The sequence below is a fragment of the Elephas maximus genome, chromosome 5 (genome assembly GCF_024166365.1).
Source record: "Elephas maximus indicus isolate mEleMax1 chromosome 5, mEleMax1 primary haplotype, whole genome shotgun sequence".
Taxonomy (NCBI): domain Eukaryota; kingdom Metazoa; phylum Chordata; class Mammalia; order Proboscidea; family Elephantidae; genus Elephas; species Elephas maximus.
In genome coordinates this window covers 68,581,198-68,601,389 of record NC_064823.1, presented here as the reverse complement: position 1 = coordinate 68,601,389, position 20,192 = coordinate 68,581,198, and the positions used below count along the sequence as shown (strand labels likewise).

Sequence of the window (20,192 nt, the reverse complement as noted above, 5' to 3'; positions counted from 1 at the left end):
TGAAATTAGAAGGAAAAAGTCTTCCAATTTTTCAGAACAAAAGCAAAGCAAGTTCTATGTGGTATTTTAAAGTACCACGTGAGAATAATAAATGACGTTCCACTGAAAGTTGGAAGCTGGAAAGTCACTACAATGAAACTTAAGAATTTTTCTTAAACAAATAAAGTTGCTCACAGTTTACCATTTTTAAAAGAATTTCTCTCTCATCTTCTTTTTTGTCCCTCTTTGGGATCTTAAAGATGCAAACTCAAAATGTCTCTTCAAAATAATACCTCTGACAAAGGAATCTCCTCTTCCCTTATTGCAATTTTACAAACATCAAAATTACTCAACGCCAGCTGCATTTCCATCTACTTACAGCTTGTGATACAAAGGTAAGAGTGTGTGCAGGGACCCAGTAGATCTGTGAGAGCTGTCCACTAACCCATGTCTGGGGGAGCTGGCTCATCCAACAGGGCACTCATATGTCTGCATTAAACTTTACATAGTGAAAGTTTCGAAGCCCTTCATCCCTTTCAGACATGATAAAAAACAAAGTACAGATTCAATGATGAAATGGTTGTCATTTAGGTGGAAGAGGTCTTCTCAAACCAACTGGCCTGTCCCTTAGGGAAAACTGAATTTCCTCAGCTACGTTTTTCTGACATATGAGGTTTTCTAGGCGCTTCATTTCATGCTTCCTTTCAATTTTGATGGCTGAAAAACAAAATACACAAAGCAATTGGATCAACATTTTTCACCAGGTATAATGTAGTCAAAATAGAATATTTATCACACTACAAAATTCACATTCTTTAATATTGAACAAGATGACAAGGCTACAAAGATGGGGAGTATGGATGCAGATGAGCATATTGAAACATTTCCCTGATAAGAAGCAAAATGACACACACACAATTTCATTTATTAAAATAGGTCTTAAGGAACTTACTTTCCGCTGAGGGGAGCAGACCATTCTTAAAAGTGTTACATTCTGTGAGCTTTATAGGACTACCAAAAGCAATTTCTTCTAAGAAAGGCAACCTGATGTTGGCTAGGTTCTCATACCAGGTCTTCGTAAGCAGTGCAAGATCCCAAGGTTCCTGTCTGGGGCATAAATTCATTAATTCACTCAATAAATATTTTTTGAAGTACCTACTGCGTATCATACAGAAGACATCTTATTAGTTCTCAGCTCCATTTTCCACTAGAAAAGCAGAAGCTCAGCTCATTAGATATTTTGGTTTACAGGAGGGTACTCAGGATTTTCCAGAGCTGCAAATTTAGCCAGGAGAAAATGCCTTACATTTACTGTACAGATACACTGAAAAATGGCCAGAAATTATGCCAGGAACTTTTGTTCACAATACTACCTCCCTGGAGTCGATCCAATCTTTCCATGTCTTTTAGGAGGATATAGTTAAGAACTGTAAATGCCTAGTCCTTCGTGGCTGATCAAAAATATGTTCACATTAACGAAGAAGAGAGTAATCATGCATTGAACAGGGTACTTGTCATATACTAGGTGCTTTGAGTGTGTGGTCTAATTTTAACCCTTACAACCACCAGGCAGGTAAATGTTTTCATAATTTTACAAACAAGGAAACTGAGGCTCAGCAGTTAAAAAATTAAGAACCAGAGCTGATATTTAAGCTGGGTGTATCTAAGTACAAAGTTCATGCTTCTTATCTTTAAATGCTTCTAACTCATGAAGATCTCAGAAGTGTTTTTATTTTTGCAGAATTAATATTGTATTTATTTTGTAACCATTAATACCAATAGAATCCTTAGAAAACTGGAGAAGGGTAAAATCTCAAACTGCAGCATTAAACAAGAGTTACTAACGGTTAATGCACTTGGCTGCTAACTGAAAAGTTGGAAGTTTGAGTCCACCCAGAAGAGCCTCAAAAGAAACATCTGGCGGTCTGCTTCCAGAAAATCAACCATTGAAAACCCTATGGAATTAAGGGCATATATGCAAAACTAGCCCTGATGGCACAGTGGTTAAGAGCTATGGCTGCTAACCAAAAGGTTGGCCGTTCGAATCTACCAACCACTCCATGGAAACCCTATGAGGCAGCTCCACTTTGTCCTATAGGGTCACTAACAGTTGGCATTGACTTGACAGCAACTGGTTTGGTTTGGGTTTTGGTACAAAACCAATAGCCAACATTATTCTCAATCGAGAAAGACTGAGCATCTTCCCCAGTAAAACAGGAACAAGACAAGGATGCCCATTATCAGCACTTTTATTCAATATTGTATTGGAAGTCCTAGCCAGAGCAATAAGGCAAGAAAGGAAAATAAAGGGTACCCAAATTGGAAAGGAAGAAGTAAAATGATCTCTATTCACAGATGACATGATCTTATACATAGAAAATCCTAGAGATTCCACAAGAAAACTACTGGATTTAAGAGAAAAATTCAGCAAAATGGCAGGGTACAAGATTAACACACGAAAATCAGTTTACACTGGCAAGGAGAACTCGGAAAAGGAAATCAAGAAAGCAATACCACCTACAACAGACCACAAAAATTTAAAATACCTAGGAATAAATCTAACCAGGGAGGTAAAAGACCTATTGTTATAGACTGAACTGTGTCCCCCAAAAATTTGTGTTGTAAATCCTAACCTCTATGCTTATGGTTATAATCCTGTTTGGGAATGGGTTGTCTTTGTCATATTAATGAGACAGGATTAGTGTAGGGTATGTCTTAAATCAATCTCTTTTGAGATATAAAAGAGATGTAACAAGCAAGAGAAAGAAGCAGAGATAGGGGAAAAGAGATGCCAAGCCACATGGAAATCACCCAGGAGCAGAACCTCAAAGAGACAAGGACTTTCACCAGAGCCAACAGAGAGAGAAAGCTTTCCCCTAGAGCTGGAACCCTGAATTCAGACTTCTAGCCTCCTAAACTGTGAGGAAATAAATTTCTATTTGTTAAAGCCATCCATTTGTAGTATTTCTGTTACAGCAGCACTAGATAACTAAGACACCTTTACAATGAAAACTATAAAGCCCTACTAAAAGAAAGACCTACATAAATGGAAAAACATTCTATGCTCATGGATTGGAAGACCTAACATTGTGAAAATGTCAATACTAACCGAAGCGATCTATAGATATGATGCAATCCTGATCCAAATTCTAACAACACTCTTTTCTGAAATAGAAATGCTAATCACCAACTTTATATGAAAAGGAAACAGTCCCCCAAAAGCCAAAGCAATATTGAAGAAGAACAAAGTAAAAGGCTTCACGCTTCCCTATCTCAAGGCATACTACACAGCCACAATAATCAAAACTGGTTCAAGGACAGACACAGAGACCAATGGAATAGAATTGAGAACCTACAAATAAACCACAGAGGGTCAGTGAAAAAGAGAAAGACCCTCAACAAGATGAATTGAGACAGTGGCTGCAACAATGGACTCAAGCATAGCAAAAACTGTGAAGATGGCACAGGACTGCACCGTGTTTCATTCTGTTGTGTGTAGGGCCACTATGAGTCAGAACCAACTCGACAGCACAGCAACAACATCTATGGGCAGGAGATTTTCAACAAAGAGTCAAAGTCCATTCAATGGGGAAGAAACAGTCTCTCCAACAAACAATGCTGGCAAAGCTGGATATCCATTTACAGAAAAATGAGACAGGATCCATACCTCACACCATACACAAAATCTAATTCAAAATGGATCAAAGACCTAAGTGTTAAGGATAAAACTATAAAGTCCCTGGAAGATAACACAGGGACAAAACTATAGGCCCTAATTTTTTTTAAAGATTATCAAACACACCCACAAATGCATGAACGACAGAAGACAAACTAGATAACTTGGACTGCCTAAAAATTAAATACTTATGCTCATCACAAGACTTTATCAAAAGAGTAAAAAGAACCTATGAAGACTGAGAAAAAGCCTTCAGGAATGACATATCTAGTAAGGGCCTAATCTCTAAAATATATACAAAACTTCAACAACTCAACAACAGTAAGACAAAAAATCCAATTAAAAAATAGGCAAAGGGGAAAAAAAATAGCAAAGGACATGAACAGACACATCACCAAAGACGACAAATTTAAGCAGCCAACAAAGACATAAAAAGAAGCTTGCAATCATTAGCCATTCCCTGCTGCCATCGAGTCGATACCGACTCACAGTGACCCTACAGGGCAGCGTAGAACCCCCCTATCGGGTTCCCAAGGCTGTAAATCTTTACAGAAGCAGATTGCCATGTCGACTGGTGGGTTCAAACAGCTGAACTTTCAGTCAGCAGCTGAGCGCTTAACCACTGTGCCACCAGGGCTCCCCTTAGCTATTAGAGAGATACAAATCAACTCAATGAGATACCATCTCACCCCTGCTAAAATGGCACTGATAAAAAAAGCTGACAAGGATGTGGGGAGATTGGAACTCTTATTCACTGCTGGTGGGATTATAAAATGCTAAAACCATTATGGAAAACAGTATGGTGCTTCCTCAAAAAGTTAGAAACAGAAATACTTTATGATACATGCACAGCTATGTTCATTGCAGCATTATTCACAATAGCAAAAAAGATGGAAACAACCAATGAATGGAAGCATCTATTGCATGTATGCACATTTTGCTTACTCATTCAACCAATCAGTGGATGAATGGATAAACAAAATGTGGCATATACGTACAATGGTGGATAGTACGTAGCCATAAAGAATAATGATGAGTCCTCGAAATATAACGGAGATCAATCTGGAGGGCATTATGCTGAGTGACAGAAGTCAATCACAATAGGACAAATATTGTATGGTTTCACTTTTATAAGAACACAGAATAGATATATATACAGAGACTAATGCTCACTGATGGTCACCAGGGATGGATGGGGGAGAGGGAAGCACTCTCAACATAGGAGACAGTTCTTATTTTTGGTGATGGGAAAGGTAGCATCGAATGTAGCTGAAGTGCATACGGCTTGACCAAGGTAAATGATGTCACTAAGAAGTGTACAAGAGAAAAAAGGACATTTTTGGTAAAGTATACAGCAAACATAATTTTGCAACAATACCAACAACAACCAAAAAACGTGTGTGGTTACACAAATACGTATATAGACATATATGTGTATGGGTATGAATATGTGGGTACACAGATGGATCCTAATAGAACAGAAGGAAAATGTGGAACAGAGTTCAAATTCTTAAAAAGTTCAGACTAACTGGACCAGTTGAGACCAGAAGACTCCCCAAGACTATCGCCGTGAGATACTCTTTAAACCTTAAACTGAAATTCTACCTTGAAGTCACCTTTTAGCTAAATAACAGATTGGCTCATAAAATAAGGAATATCACACATGAATAATGAGCTCCTTTAAAAAATCATCTATGTGGACCAAACGGTCAAAAATTGCTCGAAAGAAATGATGAGAAGGTAACAGGGAAACTAGAGTGCTGGAAATGGTACAACCAGGACAGAATGAATGAGATTGATGACACACTGTGAAAAAATGTAACCAATATCGCTGAATAATTTCTGCAGAAATTGTTAAATGGGAACCTAATTTGCTATATAAACTTTCACCTTAAATACAATAAAATATTGTTTTTTAAAAAAGAAAGAAAACCCTACGAAGTACAATTCTGCTCTGATACACATGGGGTCACCATGAGTAGGAGTCGGCTCGGGGGCAACTGGTACTAGCATAAACCTTAAATGAATTGTTTTATTGAACCTAGTTCTAAAATTAAAAATATCAGGTTTCTCATCCACAGTCAATGTGAGTGCAGCCTCATATGCATAAAGAAAGTGAAAAGATCTGTTTTCTTCCAAACTGGAGAAGTGAGGGTGTCACACACATGCTACTCCTCTGTCTTCCTCCTCTAGCTTCCTTGATACTTTTTCAACTAATTTTAAGGAAAGGCTTGAAGTCTACAATCATAGATGTACTTGAATAAGTGCAGAAAGTATACTTACATCAATGTTCACTGAAGAATTGTTTATAAAAAAAAAAAACAGAAATAGCCTTAATGCCCATCAAGAAGGGCCTGGTTAAACTGAGGCACGTACGTGTAATGGGACCTTAAGCTCCTATTATAAAGAATGAGGTTGATCTTTATATGTTGATTTGGAATGAACAATGAAACAGCTAATGCTTATTATATAGCGCTTTACCATATGCTGGGCACTGCTTTAAGCAGTTAACACATATGAACTCATTTAATCACCACACCCATATGAAGTAGGCAGGTGTTCTTATTATCCTCACTTTACAGATGAGGAAACTGAAAAACAGGGTACAAGATGCCCAAGGTCACACAGCTGTTGGTTTCAAAATGGCGATTTGAAACCAGAAAGTCAGGCTCCAGTATCATTGCTCTTAACCACTACACTATATAAGATATATTAAAGGCACAGGGTTGGGCCAAAAAAAAAAACCAAAAAACAAAGTGTAATATGGCCCCATGTGTTTATACATTTTCATATGTGTGTATGTATGTTTGTGCATGTGCACTGTGGGCATGTGTATACATATTGTGTGTACATATACATACATATATACATATATATACACACAGATATAGTGTGTACATATATTTCTGAGCCCTAGTGGCACAGTGGTTAAGAGCTTCGGCTGCTAACCAAAAGGTGGGCAGTTCGAATCCACTGGCCACTTCTTGGAAAGCCTATGGGGCAGTTCTACTCTGTCCTATAGGGTCACTATAAAATAGCAGAATTTCTAGAAAAATACAAAGCATTTTACCTATGAGTAGAAATGAGAGTATGAGAGATAGCATATTTTGCCTTCCTATTTTTCTATACTGTTTGAATATTTTTAGTGTATTATTTTTAAAATCTTAAAAACATTTAACCAAAGAAAGCCGAAGGTGAGGAGGTACCTTAACAAATGAGCTCTAAAGCATGCTACTACCATTCTGTTCTTAGCTGCTCTTATAAATAATTTGATAGCAAATATGTTCTTGAGAGAATGACAGGGACCAGAGTAACCACTGGTTTTGCAGAGATTATTCATGATACACAATTCTGGACAACCGGAACCATCGCACCAGTGCTTTGGATCATTCTCCAGACATATCTTCATTATAAAAAGTATGTTTATGATGATATTTGCTATAATGAATTGACAAAACCAAATAAATCAATGGTGAGTTATTTCTGATTTTCCTATAGTTCTGGTTTTAAAACACCCTAGAGTATTTCCATTTACCTCTTTAAGTATTATTTTTAAAAAGTCAATTCATTCATAGTGGTATCATAGACTGTGGCAAAGAGCAAGACTACCACAAAAAATGAAACTACCATGTGGCAGCAACACATGTTCATTACGTGTTTACTTGCAATGTACAAGTCCTTTACATGCATTATTTCATTTGTAATCTACACCACATAGACAGGAATTGCTATATAGATTTTACAGATGTGAAGGCCAAGGCACAGAGAATTAAGTAATTTACTCAAGGTCACATACAGAGGCAGTGGCTGGGCCAGGCTTTGAGCCCAGGTCTTCTTGATTTCAAAGCCTATATCATCAATATAATGCCTTCCAAATTGTACAAGATGCAAAACTGACCCTTTGTACCAGTTAATTACTTATCCTTCCTAAAACTGGTTTGGAATAACATTTATGCCGATCAGTGTCCACGTTTATTCAACACTGGTGCCTATACACTTTTTCACAGGTCTAGGGCATTTTTAGATAGATTTGGACTATCTAAACAGGTATTTTAAGGTAATGGGTGGTAGCAGAAAACATCGCTCTGGACTAAGACCCAGACTCCCTAACTTCTCACTTCTTTCCTATGTGGCTATGACCTTGAGTAAACTGTATCTCTGCACCTCAGTTTTCTCATTTGGTAATTAAATGAGTTCATATGTATAAGATAATTTATTAATTCATGTAAAAGTAGTTGCCTTAAAAAAGTTCAGTATCCCCCCCCCAAAAGAAAAACCATTGCTGTGGAGTCAGACTCATGGCGACCCCATGTGTTACAAAACAGAACTGCTCCATGCGATTTCCTTGGCTGTAATCTTTACAGAAGCAGATCTGCCAGCCTTTCTTCCTTGATCCTGCTGGGTTGGTCTAAACAGCCAGCCTTTGGGTTAAGAGACTAGTGCAAACTGTTTGCACCACCCAGGAAGCTCCAGACATCTGGAAATATCTCATTTACATAGACTTACACCTCCTGGGAAACGTAAGGGTATCCAGTACTTTTATTTTAGCGAGGACCTCCCCCGCCTCTAGTCAATACTTACCATGAAAAAAATACTTACACATTAAAACAACCGCCCCCCAAAAGAGTTTTCACTGTGTTCTTTCTTGACAAGCCATAAGCCATGATTAATTATTATAGTCCGATTTCCTTGCATAGGTGCCTGATGGAATGGCAGATACTCTGTTCACTTTGCCTGAAATGATTGCAATGCACCAAATCAAATGCTTTCACTTGAATATTCACACAGCTAAATAACAAAAAGATTAAGAAAAAGAACTGAAGAGTAAACGTCAAAAGTCCATTAAAAAGATTCATTGAGCCTGAATCCCTAAAGTAGCGCTGTGTTCTCTTTTATTTTCCATGAATTCCTTTTATGATTTCTTGACACCATGTAAGGAGAAAATTCCAGCTAAGATTTGTCATCTTGAGACAGGGAATCGGTTAACAGGATCTCTATTTTGTCACGGTATTTTGTCATTGACTGAACCTGCCAAAGTAGCTCAAGCGCTGCATCACCAAAACGTGCTTGAGTGTGGCAATGTTAAAACACAAATGGCTCCGCAGCACAGGAACTTCGCGCTCCCGGCTCCAGCCCTTTAAACGATGCAAACTTTCCCAGGTTTTCTGTCATTCAAAAATATGAACTAAAAAATTGGCAAACTTGAAGCAGCACTCCCACTTGCCCTCCCACCCACACTTTTGAAGGGCGAGTCTCCTTCTCTTCCCTGGATGCACAGTTCCTCGTAGAAACCAGTTCTCACGAAGGGTCGAAGCCTCGGCGCCCTCAGAGCCTGGGGCGAAGGGTCCGGCTCCTCCCTCCTCAACCTTCCCACGCCCGGGCCCCGCCCTTCCTCAGACTCTCCCGAAACGCGCGGCGGGCGCGGATAATCCGGTGCTGCCGGTCTGTCTGGCCTCGGGGGTGCAGGTCCCCCGGAGGGGGGCTCCCCGCCGGCTCGGTCGCACAGTCTGATTACCGGGGCCCGTGGGTCTCCGCCGGTCGCGGTCCCCGGCAGACCGAGGGCAGAGGGCGCGCCCTGCTAGGCGCACATGGCCGCGCACATGCCGCGTGCCCGCACTGCGGGCACACAACTCCTTCCTGCTGGCGGCCGCGGCGTTCAGGGCCGGGACAGACCCGCGTGACGCGGGAGCCTCAATAAAGGGCTTTGTGGTGCCAACCTGGCCGGCCCCGCCCGGCAGGGGGCGCAGGACAGGGGCAGGTTCGCGGGGCCCGGGAGAAGCAACCCATGTTGGTCGGCCCGGTTACACAGCCGAGGAAGGGCACGCGCTTAACAAAACCAGCAAGCAAAAGAGAGGACTGTAAGCTAGGCCTATCCCCGAAAACGACACTTTGAACTGTAAGGAGGTTGTAGAGAAGCAATTTGGGGAGTTCGTTTTGGGGTCCATTTGGAGCACACCATTAAAAGAAAGGTGCTTAATTCTCTTGTATTGACTGTGACCTATTCTCACTGGTGACAGATGAGCAGAAGCGTTACCGTTTAGCAGTTTTAAACACTAACGCTCGAAACCCATATTGGGTATGTTATGGGCAGAAAAATGGCCTGATGGATCAGTTTCCAAAGCCATTACGCTGTGGTGATTACAGAGGAAAAGGGCATTTACCCTTCAATATGAATCTAGATTTTAATACCAGTTAAAGCCGAATGAAAAGAGCTTACATTTCTATTTCATGTGAGGGTTTGGGCTTCAGAAGTGGTTTGGAATTCTAGCTCTGCCACTTATTAACGTTAAGATCTTGATCCTGTAACTTCTTGAGGCCTTGATTTCTTCCTCTATAAAACAAGGGTAATACTTCCTATCTTACAGGGTTGTTGTGAGAATTAAAGGTAATATCTGTAAATTCTCTGCCACATGATAAATGCCTAATAATCTAATTTTTGAGCCTAGTAGCAACCTAATGAGGGAGTCTCTGAGCAGTGCAAATAGTTAATGTGCTTGACTGTTAAAAAGATTGGAGGTTCAGGTCCACCCAGAGTGCCTTGGAGGAATGGCCTGGTTACCTACTTCCAGACAATCAGCCGTTGAAAACTCTGTGGACACAGCTCTACTCTGATACATGTGGGGTCTCCATGAGGCAGAATCCACTTGATGGCGACTTGTTTTTTGGTTAACAATATTATGAAATAGGTAAGTGCGATACCACTTATTCTAATTGTATACCGTTACCCACTTCTGTCGAGTCGATTCTGACTCATAGCAATCCTGTAGGACAGAGTAGTACTGCCCCATAGAGTTTCCAAGGAGCGCCTGGTAAATTTGAACTGCCTACCTTTTGGTTAGAAGATGCCCTGCTTAACCACTACGCCACCAGGGTTTCCATTCCAATTGTAGAGGGGAGGAATGAGCTAACACAGGCTGAAGGACTGCCCAAGGACACAAAACTAAAAGTTGCACGGCAAACTTTTGACGCTAAACACAGTATCTGTTCCACCCTGACAAGCTACCTCTGATACTGTTGTTGTTGTTAGGTGCTGTAGAGTCGGTTCTGACTCATAGCGACCCTACGCACAACAGAACGAAACACTGCCCGGTCCTGAGCCATCCTCACAATCGTTGTTATGCTTGAGCTCATTGTTGCAGCCACTGTATCAGTCCACCTTGTTGGGGGTCTTCCTCTTTTCCGCTGACCCTGTACTCTGCCAAGCATGATGTCCTTCTCCAGGGACTGATCCCTCCTGACAGCATGTCCAAAGTATGCAAGATGCAGTCTCGCCATCCTTGCCTCTAAGGAGCATTCTGGCTGCACTTCTTCCAAGACAGATTTGTTCATTCTTTTGGAAGTCCATGGTATATTCAATATTCTGCGCCAACACTGCAATTCAAAGGCGTCAACTCTTCTTCGGTCTTCCTTATTCATTGTCCAGCTTCCACATGCATATGATGCGATTGAAAATACCACGGCTTTGGTCAGGCGCACCTTAGTCTTCAGGGTGACATCCTTGCTCTTCAACGCTTTGAAGAGGTCCTTTGCGCTGATTTGCCCAATGCAACGCGTCTTTTGATTCCTTGACTGCTGCTTCCATGGCTGTTGATTGTGGATCCAAGGAAAATGAAATCCTTGACAACTTCAATCTTTTCTCCATTTATCATGATGTTGCTCATTGGTCCAGTTGTGAGGATTTTTGTTTTCTTTATGTTGAGGTGTAATCCATAGTGAAGGCTGTGGTCTTTGATCTTCATTAGTAAGTGCTTCAAGTGCTCTTCACTTTCAGCAAGCAAGGTTGTGTCATCTGCATAATGCAGGTTGTTAATGAGTCTTCCTCCAATCCTGATGCCCCATTCTTCTTCATATAGTCCAGCTTCTCGTATTATTTGTTCAGCATACAGATTAAATAGGTATGGTGAAAGAATACAACCCTGACACACACCTTTCCTGACTTTAAACCAATCAGCATCCCCTTGTTCTTTCCGAACAACTGCCTCTTAATCTATGTAAAGGTTCCTCATGAGCATAATTAAAGTGTTCTGGAATTCCCATTCTTCGTAGTGTTATCCATAGTTTGTTATGATCCACACAGTCAAATGCCTTTGCATAGTCAATAAAACACAGGTAAACATCTTTCTGGTATTCTCTGCTTTCAGCCAGGATCCATCTGACATCAGCAATGATATCCCTGGTTCCACGGCCTCTTTTGAAACCGGCCTGAGTTTCTGGCAGTTCCCTGTTGATGTACGGCTACAGCCGGTTTTGAATGATCTTCAGCAAAATTTTGCTTGCGTGTGATATTAATGATATTGTTCTATAATTTCCACATTCAGTTGCATCACCTTTCTTGGGAATAGGCATAAATATGGATCTCTTCCAGTCAGTTGGCCAGGAAGCTGTCTTCCATATTTCTTGGCATAGACAAGTGAGCACCTCCAGCACTGCATCTGTTTGTTGAAACGTCTCAATTGATATTCCATCAATTCCTGGAGCCTTGTTTTTCACCAATGCCTTCAGAGCAGCTTGGACTTCTTCCTTCAGTATCATCGGTTCCTGATCATATGCCACCTCTTGAAATGGTTGAATATTGACTAATTCTTTTCGGTATAATGACTCTGTATATTCCTTCCATCTTCTTTTGATGTTTTCTGCATCATTGGATACTTTCCCCATGGAATCCTTCACTATTGCAACTCAACCCTTGAATTTTTTCTTCAGTTCTTTCAGCTTGAGAAACGCCAAGCATGTTCTTCCCTTTTGGTTTTCCATCTCCAGCTCTTTGCACATGTCATTATAATACTTTACTTTGTCTTCTCAAGAGGCCCTTTGAAATTTTCTGTTCAGTTCTTTTACTTCATCAAGTCTTCCTTTTGCTTTAGCTGCTTGATGCTCAAGAGCAAGTTTCAGAGTCTCCTCTGACATCCATCTTGGTCTTTTCTTTCTTTCCTGTCTTTTCAGTGACCTCTTGCTTTCTTCATGGATGATGTCCTTGATGGCATTCCACAACTCGTCTGGTCTTCAGTCACTAGTGTTCAATGTGTCTAATCTATTCTTGAGATGGTCTCTAAATTCAGGTAGGATATACTCAAGGTCATATTTTGGCTCTTGTGGACTTGCTCTAATTTTCTTCAGTTTCAGCTTGAACTTGCATATGAGCAATTGATGGTCTGTTGCACAGTCGGCCCCTGGCCTTGTTCTGACTGATGATATTGAGCTTTTCCATCATCTCTTTCCACAGATGTAGTCAATTTGATTTCTGTGTGTTCCATCTGGCGAGATCCATGTGTATAGTCCCTGTTTATGTTGGTGAAAGAAGGTATTTGCAATGAAGAAGTCGTTGGTCTTGTAAAATTCTATCATTCCATCTCCGGCATTGTTTCTATCACCAAGGCCATAGTTTCCAGCCACTGATCCTTCTTCTTTGTGTCCAACTTCTGCGTTCCAATCACCAGTAATTATCAATGCATCTTGAATGCATGTTCGATCAATTTCAGACTGCAGCAGCTGATAAAAATCTTCTGTTTCTTCATCTTTGGCCCTAGTGGTTGGTGCGTAAATTTGAATAATAGTCATATTAACTGGTCTTCCTTATAGGCGTATGGATATTATCCTATCACTGGCAGTGTTGTACTTCAGGATAGATCCTGAAACGTTCTTTTTGACAATGAATGCAACACCATCCCTCTTCGAGTTGCCATTCCCAGGATAATAGACTATATGATTGTCCAATTCAAAATGGCCAATACCAGTCTATTTCAGCTCACTAATGCCTAGGATGTCTACATTTATGCGTTCCATTTCATTTTTGACGATTTCCAATTTTCCTAGATTCATGCTTCATACATTTCAAGTTCCGATTATTAATGGATGTTTACAGCTCTTTCTTCTCATTTTGAGTAGTGCCCCATCAGCAAATGAAGGCCCTGAAAGCTTTACTCCATCCAGGTCATTAAGGTCAGCTCTACTTTGAGGAGGCAGCTCTTCCCCAGTCATCTTTTGAGTGCCTTCCAACCTGGGGAGCTCATCTTCCAGCACTATATCAGACAATGTTCTGCCGCTATTCATAAGGTTTTCACTGGCTAATACTTTTCAGAAGTAGACTGCCAGGTCCTTCTTCCTAGTCTGTCTTAGTCTGGAAGCTCAGCTGAAACCTGTCCTCCGTGGGTGACCCTGAATACCAGTGGCATAGCTTCCAGCATCACAGCGACACAAATACTTGTTCTTGCCTAAATAAAATATGCTCTCAGTGTGCTTTAGAAGGTGCTTTTGTGCTTCCCAGAAACTAGAAGGTGATGACTTGTTCTTCAATATTTCTGTTCTAGTACCAATGAGAAATGAGCACTGAGGACTGAAAGTGGGTGTTAGGACTTAACCAAAGAATGGTGCCGCCCTTAGCAGATTGTGTAATCAATGTAGTGCATTTTGACCTGAATTTTGTCTTTAATGAATGAGCAGAGAATGGGGGTGGGGGGGGAGCTTAAGAGTACATTACACAAATAAGTGTTAAATTTTTTTTGGTGAAACTTCCATTTTGGCTATATAGACACACACAGACGTACCTGGGTGAGCTCTGGTTCAATATAAAATATAGTTTTTACAGTGGGCCACCGTCTAAAATGTTTGAAATCCACTGTCTTAGACCATCTTCTCATCTTAGAGATGAGAAAACTGAGAGGAAGACGTTAACTGAGTCACACCGAGATGAGGCAGAGGCAGGTCCCCTTAGAGTTGAAGTTATTGGGTGGATCCATGGTCTGATCTTTTTGTATACAAGGTAGAAATTAAGGCCCAGGGAGAGGATGTGATGGGTCCAGGACCACACTGAGAAACAGCTTTTGATTGCTTCATGTGGGGAACCCATTTCCTGTATACTTATATAATTCCTGACAATTGTGTTGAGCTATTTCCTAGAGGATAATATACAAATGAATGATAATTGGAGGATTTGGAGCCCTCCAGCTTCCTAGAAAGTAGCCCTGGTGGTGCAGCACTTAAGTGCTAGGCTGCTGACTGAAAGATAGGCAGTTTGAACCTACCCAGTTGGCTCTGCAGAAGAAAGAACTGGCAATCTACTCCCATAGAGATCACAGCCTAGAAAACTCTGTCACATGGGGTCACTATGTGTTGAAATGGACTCGGCAGCACCTAACCATAACAATAGCTTCCTAGATAGGAAAGACTTTGAAGAATAGGAAGAGTTGGGTCATGTCCCACCTTCTCCCCCCAGCACATCACACAGTTGCTTCTGACCTTTGGCATATGTTTTTACATTTTCTTTCCTTTTTAAAAAATAAATAACAGAAACCAAATGCTGGCCAGGTTGTGGGGCTATTGGAACTCTTATACACTGCTGGTAGGATTGTAAAATGGTAAAACTACTATGGAAAACTGTATGGCACTTCCTCAAAAAGCTAGAAATAGAAATACCTTAAGATCCAGAAATCCCACTCCTAGGTACATATCCTAGACATATAAGAGCCTTGACACAAATAGACATATGCACTCTGTTATAGTCATCCAGTGCTGCTATAGCAGAAATACCACAAGTGGGTGGCTTTTGCAAAGAGAAATTTATTTTCTCACATTCTAGTAGGCTAAAAGTCCAAATTTAGGGTGTCAGCTCCAGGGGAAGGGTTTCTCTCTGTTCACTTTAGAGAAAAGTCCTTCTCATCAATTGTCCCCTGGACTAAGAGCTTCTCTGTGCAGAAACCTGCTTCCAAAGGACACTCTCTGCTCCTTGTGCTTCTTTCTTGGTGGCATGAGGTCCCTACTCTCTGATCACTTCCCTTTCCTTTTATCTCTTGTAAGATAAACGGTGGTGCAGGCCACACACCAGGGAAACTTCCTTTACATTGGATCAGGGATGTGACCTTAGTGAGGGTGTTACAATCCCACCCTAATCTTCTTTAACATAAAATTACAATCACGAAATAGAGGACAACCACACAATACTGGAACTCATGGCCTAACCAAGTTGACACGTATTTTTGGGGGTGACAATTCAATCCATGACACACACCTATGTTCGCTGCAGCGTTGTTCACAATAGCAAAAAGATGGAAACAACCTAAGTGCCCATCAACGGAAGAATGGATAAACAAATTGTGGTATATACATACAACGGAATATTACACAACTATAAAAAATAATGAGGAGTCCATGAAACATCATAACATGGATGCATATGGAGGACATTATGCTGAGTGAAATAAGTCAATCACAAAAGGACAAATATTGCATGGCTTTGCTTTTATAAAAAGACAAGAATAAGTGTTAAACACAGAAAGCAACATTCTTTGATAGTTACCAGGGATGGGAAGAGGAGGGAGGGGAATCACTTTCTAGATAGTAGATGCTTATTATTTTTGGTGCTGGGAAAGATAATACCCAACATGGGTGAAGTCTGCACAACTTGTCCAAGGTAAATGAAGAAACTAAGAAGTACACAAGAATAAGAGAGAATTTCAGTAAATGCTATAACATACAACTTTGCAACAACCAAAAAACTATGTGTGTGGTTACATAGGTAGATATGTATGCACACATATAGGAAGTCACATGTGAGTATATGGGTCTACATGTATAGCTGTATCTGTAGGCATATGTATATACATTTGTGTATGCTGCATATATATTCATACGTATAATAAACCACATAGGGGGAACAATTATGAAAACTTCCCAAATATAACCAAATACCTCGCATGATTGGCTTAGCGGGTGTGAAGGCTTGGGACCATAGCCTCGTGAGACAACTCAGTCAATTGGCATAACATAGTTCATAAAGATAATGTTCTACATTCTAGTTGGTGAGTAGTGATTGGGGTCTTAAAAGCTCAAGAGCAGCCAACTAAGTAAGATACAACTGTTGGTCTCTACTTATATCTAACAAAAGAGAAAGAAGGAAGCCAACAACTCAAAGAAGAAACTAATCCACAAGACTGCTATTGTGTCCCTGGTCAGAACAGTCAGTAGTGGTAGCTGGGCACCATCTAATTCTTCTGTTCTGACCAGGGACACAATAGAAGGTCCTGAATAGACAGGGACAAAAATGTAGAACAAAACTCAAATTCCTAAAAAAGACCAGACTAACTGAACCAATAAAGACTTAAGGAACCCCCAAGACTATTGCCCTAAGATACTGGTTAAACGTGGCGCTGAAGCCACTCACGGTGGTCACTTCTCATCCAAATAATAGAATGGCTTATGCAATAAATAATATCACCTGTGAGTACTGTCTCCCTTAAACAATCAACTACATGAGACCAAACATTCAGCCTTTACCCTAAAACAAAGATGAGAAGCTAAGGAGGGGCAGGGAAGCTAGATTAATAGAAGCAGAACAATGTAAATAATGAGAATGTTGACACATTGTAAAAAATGTAACCAATGTTATAGAAAAATTTACATAAAAATTGTTATATGGGTGATCTTGGGGGACATCTAGCTTAACTGGCATAACACAGTTTATAAAGAAAGTGTTTTTGCTGAGTAGCATCTGGGGTCTTAAAACCTTCTGAGTGGCCATCTAAGATATTCCACTGTTCTCACCCCATCCAGAGCAAGGGAAAATGAAGAAAATCAAAGACACAAGGGAAAGGTTAGTCCAAAGGACTCATGAACCACAACTACCATGGCCTCCACCAGACTGAGTCCAGCACAACTAGATAGTGCCTGGCTACCACCACTGACTGCTCTGACAGGGATCACAATAGAGGGTCCCGGACAGAGCTGGAGAAAAATGTAGAACAAAATTCTAACTCAGAAAAAAAAAAGACCAGTCTTACTGGCCTGACAGAGACTGGAGAGACCCCAAGAGTATGACCCCCAGACACCCTCTTAGCTCAGTAATGAAGTCACTCCTGAGGTTTACCCTTCAGCCAAAGATTAAAAAAAAAAAAAAAATTGGACAAGCCCATAAAACAAAATGAGACTAAAGAGGCACACCAGCCCAGGGGCAAGGACTAGAAGGCAGGATGGGACAGGAAAGCTGGTAATAGGGGACCGAAGATTGAGAAGGGACAGTGTTGACACATCGTGAAGTTGTTAACCAATGTCACAAAACAATATGTGTACTAATTGTTTAATGAGAAGCTAGTTTGTTCTGTAAACCTTCATCTAAAGTACAATTTAAAAACATGTTATATGGGAACCTAATTTGCTGTGTAAAGTTTCACTCAAAACACAAAACATATATATATTTGTTTAAAATACAAGGAAAGGCAAATCTATACAGACCAAAGTTAATTAGTGATTACCAGGGTTAAAATGTAGGGGAAAAGGGGGGAAGGAAATTTATTGCTTATGAAGTACTGACTTTCAGTTTACAGAGATGGAAAAACTGAATTTACTAAAGCTAGGATTGCACAGCCAATTGTTGTAATTGCTGTCAATAAATTGTACATCTGTAAAAAGTTGAATTGGCAAAAGTTGTATAACAGATACATTTATAACAAAAAAAAAAAAAAAAAGAGTAGCTGCTGAGGTTGCTGTACGACCAAACACATCATGAGATTTGGTTCCTTGGTTTGAAAGTCATGGTTTCATGGGACCTCATAGTTAATTGGCCTGATAATGTGTTTAGTGCTTCTGTTCTTTCTTCTCGATCTTTGAGTAGTGCCTGGGGTCTTAAACACTTCCAATAGATGATCCTAGGCAAAATAACTGGCTTCCGTTAGCCTGGAGCAACACAGGAAGAAAGACAGTCAGGAACATTGTTGCTGTCGTCAGCTGCCATTGAGTCTATTTCCACTCATAGCGACCTTATTATGCACAACAGATTGAACACTACCCAATCCTGCGTCATCCTCACAACTTTTGCTAAGTCTGTGCCCATTGCTGCAGTCACTGTGTCAGTCCATCTCATTAAGGGTTTTCCTCTTTTTCACTGATCCTCTGCTTTACAAAGCAAGATGTCTTTGTCCAGGGACTGGTCCCTCATGATAACATGTCCTAAGTATGTGAGACAAAATCTTGCCATCCTCACTTCTAAGGAGCATTCTGCCTGTACTTCTTTCAAGACAGATTTGTTCATTCTTTTGGCAGTCCATGGTATATTCTTCACCAACACCATAATTCAAAGGCATCAATTATTCTTCAGTCTTCCCTATTCATTGTCCAGCTTTCACATACACACGAGGCAATTGAAAATACCATGGCATGGGTCAGGTGCACCTTAGTCCTCAAAGTGACATCTTTGTTTTTAACACTTGAAAGAGGTTTTTTGCAGCAGATTTGCTGAATGCAATACGTCATTTCAATTCTTGACTGCTGCTTCCATGGGCGTTGATTGTGGATCTAAGTAAAATTATATCCTTGACAACTTCAATCTTTTCTCTGTTTATCATGATGTTGCTTATTGGTTCAGTTGTGAGGATTTTTGTTTTCTTTATGTTGAAGTGTAATCTATACTGAAGGCCATAGACTTTGATCTTCATCAGTAAATATTTCAAGTACTCTTCAATTTCAGCAAGCAAGGTTGTGTCTTTTGCATATTGAAGGTTGTTAATGAGTCTTCCTCCAATCCTGATGTGCCATTCTTCTTCATATAGTCCAGCAGGTTTTCGGACTTTTTGCTCAACCAAAACTGAAACCAAACTCGTCATCTAATTGATTCTGACCCATAGCGACCCTATAGGACATAGTAGAACTGCCCCATAGTGTTTCCAAGGAGCGACTGGTGGATTCTACTGCCCATCTTTTGGTTAACTGCTGAAATCTTAACCACTGCACCACCAGGGCTCCATTTACAGATGGAGTAAGTACGGTGAAAGGATACAACCCTGACGTACACTCTCCCTGATTTTCAACCATACAGTGTCCCCTTGTTCTGTTCTAACAGCTGTCTCTTAGTCTGTGCACAGTTTCCGAATGAGCACAAAATTAAGTTTTCTGGAATTCCCATTCTTCGCAATGTTATCCACAATTTGTTATGATCCACACAGTCGAATGCCTTTGCATAATCAATAAAACACAGGTAAACATCTCCCTACTATTCTCTGCTTCCAGCAAAGATACATCTGATATCAGCAATGATATCCCTTATTTCACATCCTTTTCTGAATCTGGCTTGAATTTTTGGCAGTTCCCTGTCAATGTACTTCTGCAACTGTTTTGGAATTATCTTCAGCACAATTTTATTTGCATGTGATTTTAATGATATTGTTCCATAATTTCCTCATTCTGTTGGATCACCTTTCTTTGAAATAGGCAAGTATATGGGTCTCTTCCAGTCGGTTGCTGAAGTAGCTCTCTTCCAATTTTTTTTTATATAGAATGCATGCTTCCAGTGTTGCATCCATTTGTTGAAACATCTCAAATGGTATTCTGTCGATACCTGTCTTGTTTTTTCCAATGCCTTCAGTGCAGCTTGGACTTCTTCCTTCAGTACCATCTGTTCTTGGTCCTACGCTACCTCCTAAAACGGTTGAACATCAATTCTTTTTGGTACAGTTACTCTGTGTATTCCTTCTGTCTCTTGTGATGCTTCTGGCATTCTTCAATTTTTTTGCCCATAGAATCCTTCAGTATTGCAATGCAAGGCTTGAAATTT

General features: G+C 40.4%; 1 protein-coding gene across 1 annotated transcript; it reads right to left on the bottom strand.

Moving 5' to 3' along the window:
* Positions 1–277: 277 nt before the first annotated feature.
* Positions 278–8,413, bottom strand: C5H4orf36 (chromosome 5 C4orf36 homolog). Its single transcript, XM_049887082.1, has 3 exons — positions 8,255–8,413; positions 932–1,086; positions 278–696 (listed from the first exon to the last, which is right to left on the bottom strand). Exons 1-3 carry the CDS (start codon positions 8,317–8,319, stop codon positions 563–565), a joined length of 354 nt encoding a protein of 117 aa, XP_049743039.1. The 5' UTR covers positions 8,320–8,413; the 3' UTR covers positions 278–562.
* Positions 8,414–20,192: the final 11,779 nt, after the last annotated feature.

What these genes read in the sequence shown, in the direction of transcription:
- C5H4orf36 (XM_049887082.1), bottom strand. Translation starts at nt 8,319, where the DNA reads ATGGCTTATGGCTTGTCAAGAAAGAACACAGTGAAAACTCTTTTGGGG. An exon ending in GGGGGCGGTTGTTTTAATGT is followed by an intron (nt 1,087 to 8,254) that starts GTAAGTATTTTT and finishes TTTATGCCCCAG; the next exon opens with ACAGGAACCTTGGGATCTTG. An exon ending in TCTGCTCCCCTCAGCGGAAA is followed by an intron (nt 697 to 931) that starts GTAAGTTCCTTA and finishes TTTGTTTTTCAG; the next exon opens with CCATCAAAATTGAAAGGAAG.